At 41.9% G+C, this 11,011-nt stretch overlaps 1 protein-coding gene across 1 annotated transcript; it reads right to left on the bottom strand.

The window, feature by feature from the left end:
- Positions 1–1,473: 1,473 nt before the first annotated feature.
- Positions 1,474–2,364, bottom strand: LOC148140447 (putative G protein-coupled receptor 139). The gene has a single exon (XM_087978951.1). It carries the CDS (start codon positions 2,362–2,364, stop codon positions 1,474–1,476), a length of 891 nt encoding a protein of 296 aa, XP_087835077.1.
- Positions 2,365–11,011: the final 8,647 nt, after the last annotated feature.

Raw genomic sequence — 11,011 nt, 5'->3', positions numbered from 1 at the left:
CATGGCTGTGGATCGTACATCACATATACGATGGACATGCTTAAAAGCCGTCAGACGTTCTCGCCGAAAAGACAATCAATTTTTGAAGACAATTAATTTTCCCGCATGTTAATCATGAATGGCGACATAATCAACATTGTGCTCGCGCTGTTTGCATAGAAAATTCAACGAAGATTGGTGGAGTTGTGGATAGTGAGGAGGGCTGTTGTCGGCTGCAAAGAGACTTAGATATGATGCAGAGCTGGGCTGAGGAGTGACAGATGGAGTTCAACCCTGCCAAGTGTGAGGTTGTCCATTTTGGAAAGACAAATAAGAATGCGGAATATCGGGTTAACGGTAGGGTTCTTACTGAGGTGGAGGAACAGAGGGATCTTGGGGTCTATGTTCATAGATCTTTAAAAGTTGCCACTCAGGTGGACAGAGCTTGTAAGAAAGCCTATGGTGTATTAGCGTTCATTAGCAGAGGGATTGAATTCAAGAGTCATGAAGTGATGTTGCAACTGGATAGGACTTTGGTTAGGCCACATTTGGAGTACTGTGTGCAGTTCTGGTCGCCTCACTTTAGGAAAGATGTGGAAGCTTTGGAGAGGGTGCAGAGAAGATTTACCAGGATATTGCCTGGAATGGAGAATAGGTCGAACGAGGATAGGTTGAGAGTGCTCGGCCTTTTCTCGTTGGAACGGTGAAGGATGAGGGGTGACTTGATAGAGGTGTATAAGATGACCAGAGGAATAGATAGAGTAGACAGTCAGAAACTTTTTTCCCCGGGTGCAACAGAGTGTTACAAGGGGACATAAATTTAAGGTGAAGGATGGAAGGTGTAGGGGAGATGTCAGGGGTGGGTTCTTTACCCAGAGAGTGGTGGGGGCATGGAATGCGCTGCCTATGGGAGTGGTAGAGTCAGAATCTTTGGTGACCTTTAAGCGGCAATTGGATAGGTATATGGATGGGTGGTTAAGGTAGGACAAATGTTCGGCACAACATCGTGGGCCGAAGGGCCTGTTCTGTGCTGTATTGTTCTATGTTCTATGTTCTATTTGCCATGGTGGAATTTCAACCTATGTCCCCAGGATATGAGATTAGGTTTTAGAATGCTTGCCCAGTGAGGTTATTAGATTAGATTAGATTACTTATAGTGTGGAAACAGGCCCTTCGGCCCAACAAGTCCACACCGACCCGCCGAAGCGCAACCCACCCAGACCCATTCCCCGACATTTACCCCTTCATCTAACACTACGGGCAATTTAACTTGGCCAATTCACCGAGCCTGCACATTTTCGGACTGTGGGAGGAAACTGGTGCACCCGGACGAAACCCACGCAGACACGGGGAGAACATGCAAACTCCACACAGTCAGTCGCCTGAGGCGGGAATTGAACCCGGATCTCTGGCGCTGTGAGGCAGCAGTGCGAACCACTGTGCCACCGTGCAGCCCATTAAACCACCAACTCCTCCCACCAATACAAATTATTTTCATAACTTTCTGAATAGAGCATAAGGAGATTCCAGCAAGTTCTTCACCTCCTCTCTGAATCTCCTCTGGGTCAGTGCATAAATACAAGTATTTGTGAAGGAGCTGGTGCACATCAGCAGGAACGCTGCCCTGATTGCCACATAGAGTAAGTTTGAAACTTGGAGAGACGTAATGTGGGTAAAGCTGACGCAGATATGGATGACAGTGATGGGGCCTGACAGCACCATGAAGCAGCCAGAGATAGTGAAGAGCAGAATGATGGAGGTCCTCCTGCTCTTCAGCTCGGGGTCTCTGCCCATCTCCCCAGCACCATAGCTGCTGTCCTTCAGAGCCCGGCGAACTCTGCTGGCTGCTAGGATATGGCCAGCGGTGAGAGTGTTCAACAGCAGGAGCAGGGGAATAGGAAGAAACATGTTTGAGATGTTGGAGAGCCACCGGTGAGCTGCCCAGGCCGGTGAAGTGAGGTAAGCAGTGACGGTGCGGCAGCCCCACTGTACATTGTTCAGAACATGGGTGGGCTCATAGCGAAAAGGCAAGGGAATGTTGACCATGACGTTAAGAGAACTCACGATGAATATAACCACGTTAGCCATTCTTTCAGTGCAATACATCCCCTTCAATTTGTTGCAGCAAATTGCTACAAAGCGGTCAAAGGTGAAGGCGATGGTAAACCAGATGGAGAGTTGGATGCTGAACCCTTGCAGGAAGGCACTGAGTCGGCAGGCGGAGGTGTAGTTCAGCAGTGAATCCGGGAAATGATACTTGAAGATCTGGCTCACAATCACGTTGAAGACAAGGACCATCATATCTCCTGTTGCCATGGCAATCATGTAGTGAGTGATTCCTTTGGAAAGGCCGCACTTCCCTTGGGAAAGAATCAGCACTGTCATCAGGTTCGCTGTAAGGAAAATCAAATCGTGAGATGTATCCAAACACCCAGAGATGTGTAGCGATAAGGACTTGGGTTAGACAAGACTGATGTGCTGCTGGCAATGCTAGACTTGAACTTCAATGGAAAACAGTGAAATCTCATTAGCAATACATTGTCTGTGTCATGGAAATAATCAAAGGGTAATTTCAGGACTGGTATATTCTATTGCTCATCACTTTGCACCGTTTGCTCTCCTGATTTCAAGGAAACAAATAGCATTATTTTAGAAGTCACTCAGAGAAGGACCACTTGCTACATTCCTGCGATTAAGGTCTTGTTGGTTGAAGTGAGGTTATGCCCATCTACATTCGAGTCTGGAAGAATATAAGGTGATTTCATTGAAACATATAAGATCTTGCGGGGACTAGACAAAGTGGAACACAAAAAGAGATATTTACTTTCGACTACAGTGATTAAGCCGAGGGGACACGGTATCAGAATAAATTGTTTCCTTTTTCAAACAAACGTAAGAAATGTATTATTCTCCGAGAGAGTGGTTGGAGAGTGCAATTCTGTTCCCTTGAAGGTAATGGGATGTTGGCGAATAAGATTGAGTTCGACAGATTTGGATACTCAAAGGAGTGGAAGGCTCTGATTTCCAGGCAGAATAACTGTCAGCCATTGATGACTAATTTTAATGATTACAAGGATGAGATCGAGAATTTCTGTTCCAATTGTTAATGATCCCATTTTCTGCTTAAGCAGAAACAGCCAAAGCACTCTCCCATGAGGGGAACATTGTCTTAGCATTTACCCTGTCAAGATCCTTAAGAATCTGATATGTCTCAATTGGATCACTGTTCATTCTTCTAAACTCCAGACAGTAGACACCAAAACTGTTCAATTTATGACCATAAGACAGTCGTTCCATCCCTCTGATCATCCTAATTGTCCTCGTATGAATTGTGCCAGATGAAAATGTATTTCCTTTGTTACTGGACGAAATTGCTCACAGTGTTCCAAAACTATTCTCAGAGCTGCATGGAACTTGCAATCAGATGTCCCTACTGTTGTACTCCAACCCTCTTGAAATATGAGGCCAGAATTCCACACGCCTTCCTTATCACAACGTGTTCCTGTTTGCTAATTTTCTGTTTTTTGTATGTCCGAAGGCCCCATCTTCCTTTGTGTACCTGCTTCCACAAATTACTTTTTCGCCCTTCTCAAATGAACAACTTGACATCTTCCCACATTATACACCATTTGCAAGATTTTGATCATTTACTTTATCTATCAGTATCTGTCTGAAAAAAAAACGTTTGTATCCCTCTCAAAATGTGCCTTTCCATACAGTTTGCTATCGTCTGCAAAATTCCACTTGATGACATTAAGATTTTCTAAATGTTCTGCTATCCCATCGCAATTACCAGATTACAATGCTTTTTTAATTGATCTAGCTACCCGCATTTTGCTGTCCTTCCTTTTGGAAAGGATGATGCATTGACAGTTTTTTCATGCCTGTGCAACTTCTCCACAATAATAATACAGACATTATTTCTGCACCTACCTATTTCAGAATGCAAGGTTGCAAATCATCAGAGGCAGGAACGTTATTTGCCATAAACCATATCAATTCGTGAAATACTCCTCTTTTAATGATGGTCTTCTGACTTACTCCCTCGACCTCATTCCTTGTAATTTTGGGATCTTCAAAGTTTCATCCAACGTCAAGACTGATGGAAAATAAACGTTTAACTCCTCTACCGTTTAATTTCGTTACTTCAAACATAGTTGTTTCCAATTCAATCAGCTCGGACAGGACAAACTGGACTCAAACCGAAATCAATGGTAATTAAAAGAAAGGAAAACTCAGCAGGAAGCAAGTGTTCAATTCGGAGTATATATGAAATTGCAAAGATTTAATTTAAAACAGAAGAGGTAAGCAAAATGTCACAGCGGCTTCTAATCGCTTACCTGGAATTCCAAAAATTGCAAGAACAGGAAAGAGAATTTCTATTAGAAGCGCCTGCACTCGCATTTTCAGGTGTAAGCAGACAAAGTCCAAATGAGTTAATGCACTGAAACACACTCAATTTATACACAAGCCAATCCTCCAGTGAAACAGTAAACAGATCTCATTAAACATGCTATTTCTAACGAGCAAATTAACATCTCGCTTAACTGAGCAGCATTTTCAGTGAGCTGTATTATCCCCCGAGCATCAGGACCAGTTCTCTCAGGCTCCACAGCTCTTAATTCTCAGGAGGTCATTCAAGACCTGAATGCTTCAGCTCAACTTTTACCAGGCACGGAGAGGTGGTTAGTCCAAGAGGAGGATGCAAATCACCAAGTTTTAGACTTTTAAGTCAACCTGTGCTACATCACGGCTCTGGACAAAGTCAGAGTTGAATCCAGGCCTTCTAACCCATCCAGAATGATCCTACAAATGTGCGACGTGAGCCCTCAGTTACACATTTCTAGTCTCACCATAGCCTTTCTCTTTTTAGTTATTGCATTCTGTGAAAAATGAAAAAAAACGTTTTTTACAGCCATTTTCATTTTCGAACAGAAAGATGTTTTAAATGTGATTTCGATGGTATTCATCGACAGCAGTGATAGCATATACAATATACAGATACACATTACAATGGTTTACATATAAAACACATTTTACTTAAGTCTGTTTAGACGAGGAGATCTAAACTCACATTGTCAGCAACAAAATCGATTTAAAACGAAGTTTCTATGGGAATATTGTTCGCTCAGCCAAATAAATTATTTTTATGCAAGACAGCTCAAGTTTTAAAGTCCCAAAAATTCATTTCATTTCCCACAATATCTCACCAGAAGAAAAATAAGTCCTTTAAACATTCCCGTGTTCATTCAATGTTTTTTTTTTCCTGTGTTCAATACATTTCTGGAAGGAGACACTGCAGTTCTGCAGTTCAGAATCAACTACTGATAAAATATATTCACGTCAACATATCACTGGATTTTGCATTTCGCCTTTGGGACTAAGAAAACCATAATCATTTCATCTATTACTAAATAACAATCTTCCAACATCATTCTTAAATTCACACAATGTTCCAGCATCCAACACACATTCCATAGAATCATGACCGTTGCAGGAAGAAATTGCTCATGATCTCTGTTTTAAATTTTCTACTACAAATCAGAAAGCAGTTACCTCTCCACCCAGATTTCCCCATGTGAGGAAACATCCGCCATATGTCGATTTTGTTAAGTGTCAAGTCAAGTCTCAAAGACCCAAGATGCTGGAGTCTTGGCGGAAGCCAATGATGTCTGGTATTTGGACTTGGTCATGAGGGAATTCAGAAGGAGATTGGAGGGATAGAATACCTTGGGTTGGAAGGACCTTTCTGGAGCAAATGGGAGAATGCAAAAGTCATAAAGCTCCTGATCTTAAAATGATGTGAAGAAACTAACATCTATGCATTGAAATGATGCTAGGAACAGAACCTCTCATTTTTGACCTTTCAGTGGGATATCGAACGTAGTATTGAAATGTCGAAGGAATGCTCAGAAATCAGCGCATCTGGAAAGGAAATGGGTATTAAAACCATAATTGATACGGATTTGTTATTCTACCTCAACTCTTCATAAAGATATTCACAAGAATGAAGGCTTTGATTCTTTATTTCAAAAGGAGCTGATTGTCTTTATTTTGAAATGAAGAATACCTGAAATGATAGAAAAAAATTTGGATATTGGATGGCACGGCTGGAGTGATCCAATAACGTCGATTGGAGTAGCCTGGTGGCTTCAGGGAAGATGTGGAGGAAGAGAACACAAAGAGAAATATTGTGAGTGCGACAAGTTCCTCCACTCTCCAGGAATTGGTGATAATTACCAGTCTACACTTGAAAAGGTATGCCACTGTAAGGTCAGAGAAAGGTGACTCAGGCTGAACCACACCATTTATATTCTCTTGAACAGCTCTGAGGGGTTTCCACCAGCAGTCCATTATTTTGGAAAACTCTGTGCTGGTTGAACTTGGTTTGTTTGGGAGATGCTGTAAGGTGAGAATTGATGCCTTCAGCCTAAAAGAAATGTCTATAATTCTACTCGAGGTAGAGCTGTGGAGGATTTTGTCCCTCGTCGTGCCCCGAATGCTGAGTAGATTGTTTAGTGAATGGGTTAGATAAGTCATTGTTGTACCTGTTCTTTCATGTGTAAGCACAATTACATTAATCAGGATTTCCATTTGAATTCATGCTATATTTGACTTCATTATCAGACAAAAAAAAGAATTGTGATTTTGTTCACATTTCACGCTGCCTCATGCAGTAATTTCAATCCTTTTAAGTTGTTCTATGTCATTCATAACAATACATTTGGTAATCCCGCATTTCACGAGATTAAAAGTGTGATTATTTTAAAATTCTGCCAATCAGAAGCCGTCCGTACCCCTTTCCTGCTTTCTTCCAAAACCCTTTGACCCCTTTAGTGCAAAGAACAAAATTAAATTCTTTTTGAAATCATTCAATGTTTTCGCCTCAACCTCATCCTTTGGCAGGGAATAAAGAGGCGTTCTCCTCCTTTCGTAAAGAAATTTTGTGTCCTAAGACTGTGACCTCAGTGTCTGGACTTCCTATTCTTCCTATTCATGCCCTGACTAGTCCTCTTAGAATTTTAGAGTTTTGCATACAGTTTCATGGAATTTTATAGTTATAAGATCCTCCCTCATTCCTCTAAAACTCCAGTGAGTATAATCCTGACTGTCTTCATCGATCAGTCCTGTCATCCCAGGAGTGAACCCGATAAATTTGCGTTATAGTCCCTGCAACAACAAAACATGCTTCATCAGATGATGTCACCAAAACTGCACTGAAAGGTCCAGATGTGGTCTTACTGAAGCCCGAAGCAAGACACTCCTGTGCCATTACTCAAATGGTTTTGTTATGCAGTCAATATTTCTTTTGCTTTCTTCAGTATCTGCTGCACCTGCATATTTATTGTCAGAGACAAGGACACCCAGGAATTGTTGCACCTCCTCATTTCCTAATCATTCTATTGATTATCAGACATAATCTCATTGTATGATGGAACGAATTCACCAGACTGAGTGGCTTATTTGTGCTTGATCATCTTATCGTCTTATCTTCTCCGCATTCTGTAAAAGACAAACTAATGTTAAAACAAAATGCCATAGCTGCTGGAGATCTCAAATAAAAACAAAGTGCTGAAAAAGTCCAGGTCATCTGACAGCATCTCTGGAGAATAACCACTCTCAAACACACCCGACTGTAACCCCTGTCCTCACTATCCATATAACTAGCAGTGCATTCAAAGGATGATCCGTCACCAGTATACACACAGTTCCTCCCCTGTCATCGTTCCGAATGTACTAATCATATCAAATTCAGTCTTTGAGTCTCTCCTCCACTGAGATATTTTCACTTCACTAATACCCATTGAATGTATGTACGTTCTTTCATGTACTTTAACTTTCAGTGAGAACTTATTTTCCTTTTGTAATTCTAGGTCTCTTTTCTACAACAATTACTACTCTCTTTGTATTTTGTTTTGACACAAAAGATCTCCAAACTTCCCCAGATAGTCTATTCCAATTGCCCACTCTCATTTCAACAATGTAAACCTCATGACTTTCCCCCTGTCCCTTAGATCTGAAGAACAGTTTGCAACATCAACCTGTCAATGGCACTGAGAACCATTTGTTAACTCCAAAGTGAGCTGATCGGAACGTTCTGGCACAGAATAACTGGATAATTGTCCCCAAAGATTTTGTTTAAGTAAAGAAGTGCAATGTTTGAACAAGTTCCTGCTTTTCTACAGTGGACAGGTTCCTGTGTGTGCAAGTATATTGATTTTTTTTCAAAAGAAGTCGTAATGGCAGTGGTGCCATATTGTCTAAATTAAGAAAGGCAGGGGTTTGGCCTGTTCTCCCATTTCAGGTGTTTTTTCTAGTTTGGTTTAGTTGCAGCAGAGAAGCTGATGGTAGGTGCAGCAGAAGCTAGTACATGTGAAAGTTTCGATGCTGCAGCAGGTGATTCTTTACTGGCTTCTCACTCAGAAATCTCTCCAGCCTGTAAGAATGTGTGTTTGAAGATGGCTTTTACCAAAGGATGTGTCTATACGATGTAGTGGGAATTGGAACACCTGCTTGGATAAATAGTTATGTCAAGTAAGTTGGATTTTCAAACCTGATACTTCATCCGTTTCCAAATGCAGGGCTCCTGCCCAAAACGTCGATTTTGCTGCTCCTCGGATGCTGCCTGACCCACTCTAATCTTGACTCTAATCTCCAGCATCTGCAGTCCTCACTTGACACCGAGTGGATTTTCAATGATTGAGTTATTCTAAATTCAGTTTCCTTTTGTTCATGCTTCAACTGTAGAGCTTAAATAAATTCTGTGCTGCTGAAAGCCGAGTGATTTGACCAGCTGTATCCACTCTACATCTGTCTTTAAACTAACAAAAAATGTTAGGGCCTAGGCTACATTCTTGACATATTTTGAGGACGTCTTGCCTGGCCCATAAGAATATGTAGCCTCCAGTAAGCATAAATCCAAACGGAGAGTACTCACGCTCTGTTAGTTATATTTTGTATTCATTGATTATCGGCCGGTTGTTCTCCAGATATTTCTGACTGTAGATCGTTTAATTACTTGTCCCTAAAACCTGACTATGTATGAGCCTCATGTGTCCCATCTACCTGTGTGACACCAAGAGGAGGACCTCCAGATTGTTCTACGACACCGTGAAATCGTGTTTGATCACTGCGTTACCTCTCGCAGGGACCAATTGCAACGATGCTTCAGATAATGCCATAATCGAAGGCACTTCACCAAAGTGTTAATCAGACAGAAAATGATGCTGCATTACATTCTAACTTGCAAAGAGGAACCTGCAATACACCTTGCCTTTTTATTTCATGTACAGTTTCTGAGGACAAAACAAGAACTAATTGATTTGGAGGGAGAGCCAGGAATTCGCAAATTTTGCTTTATTTTCAATGGTGATTAATGGCAGGCATTCATGCCCGGCATACAATGTGAAGTCGTATACGGTCAGTAAACATCAGAAACTGACGTGGAGGCGCTGGTGTTCGAATGCAATCGATAAATACAGAAGTGACACGACACCAGGTTATAGTCCAACCGGTTTATTCGATATGACAAGTTTTCGGAGCGCTGCAGCTTCGTCACTTCGCTTTGAAAGCTCAGCTGCCTAAGTGCACGCATGCTCCTTGTATCTTGCCATAGAGCTGTTTCCCAGCCGCATTGGAGAGTGGGAGCTGCAACCTCCATTGCTCACCTGCAATCACTGAGTCTTTCGGAGACAAACGGGAGGCTCCAAGAACATAGCAAGGGAGGCAGCATCAGGAGTTAGAGAAATCAACGTTTCATGTGTAACCCTTGTTGAGAATTGGGTGGGGGGGGGTGTTCTCTGACAGAGGCAGCGAGTCTTTCTGCAGCTATCTTCAATGTTGACACAGTTTATATCTCAGCAGACGCTGCTTGACTGACCGAGCAGTCAAGTATTTTCTGCTGTCGTTTTCAGCGTTTTGGCTTTGTATTTTAAGCAGGCATTCTCCCACATGTGGCAGACCTCTGTTATACACCATGCCTAACCCCCTCAAAATATTTCAACAATGCAGCCCAGACACTGAGCTTGACAGTTGTTTTAAGCATGTGTAAAGTGGATATTCCAGGAGAGATGCGGCTGGTCAACCCACTTAATATTAATTAATACAGTATTTATTTACAAGATTAATGCATGAAACACAAACAAAAGAGACAGAATACCTAATAACTTACCCCGTCCAAAAACCCAACAAATTATCAAAACTTGCAATATCCTGCACAAACACCTCATGGCACAAGAGGTAAAATCAAACACAGGGTCTTACAGGAGAGAATTCAGAGAGACAGGTTCAGCATGGGTCCAGCAGCTTCACAACTGGCTGACTGCTTGCAGTGTATAGCTGACTGACAAACACCAAATCAAACCAGAGAAAAGCTAAGCTGGGGGAAGACACCACTCTCCTTTCACTGGACAAATGCTTTATTTTTAAACTTGAAAGCCTGTGCTTGAGGCAGTATCTGTTAGCTATGATCAAATTGGCCCTAAACATATTCAAACGTAGACATTTCAGAGTCTTTTACGACCTCTCTGAAAGAAAACCAAGGTCAACATAATGTTGTTAAAGTAGCAGCAGCATCACTCCTCTCAGACTCTTTTAAGCCACAATGAAAACAAGTCATCTTCGCTCTTGTAGCACTGCCAAAGCAGAATTGAAAGGTGGAGCAATTTCATGTGTGTTCAGTAACAGCAAGAGCAAAGAAGGCCGTGCCACACCCCACTTTTCTCCCGAGGGGCAATTACATATCACCAGGCTTTTTGGGATAAATCATTTAAGCCTCTTCTGGCATTAACATGATTATGGCTGATCATTGATCTCAGTCCCTTGTTTCCGCTTTCTCCACTTACATTGTTATTCCTACAACACTAAAAACTACGCCCAACTCCTTCTACAAATCATTTAATGTCATTATCGCAAATACTTCATACGGCAGAGAATTCCACAAGTTCACGACGGTGGGTGAAGAATTTTGGCCTCATCCCACTCCTGAATAGCCTGCTCTCTATCCTTAAACAGTTTCGAGACCTGCATCTAT

Source organism: Chiloscyllium plagiosum, unplaced genomic scaffold (assembly GCF_037043375.1).
Source record: "Chiloscyllium plagiosum isolate Xiang-an unplaced genomic scaffold, Cpla_swu_hap1 HiC_scaffold_35, whole genome shotgun sequence".
NCBI classification, from domain to species: domain Eukaryota; kingdom Metazoa; phylum Chordata; class Chondrichthyes; order Orectolobiformes; family Hemiscylliidae; genus Chiloscyllium; species Chiloscyllium plagiosum.
Note: the sequence above shows the minus strand (reverse complement) of the source record. Positions and strands in the feature narration are given on the sequence as shown.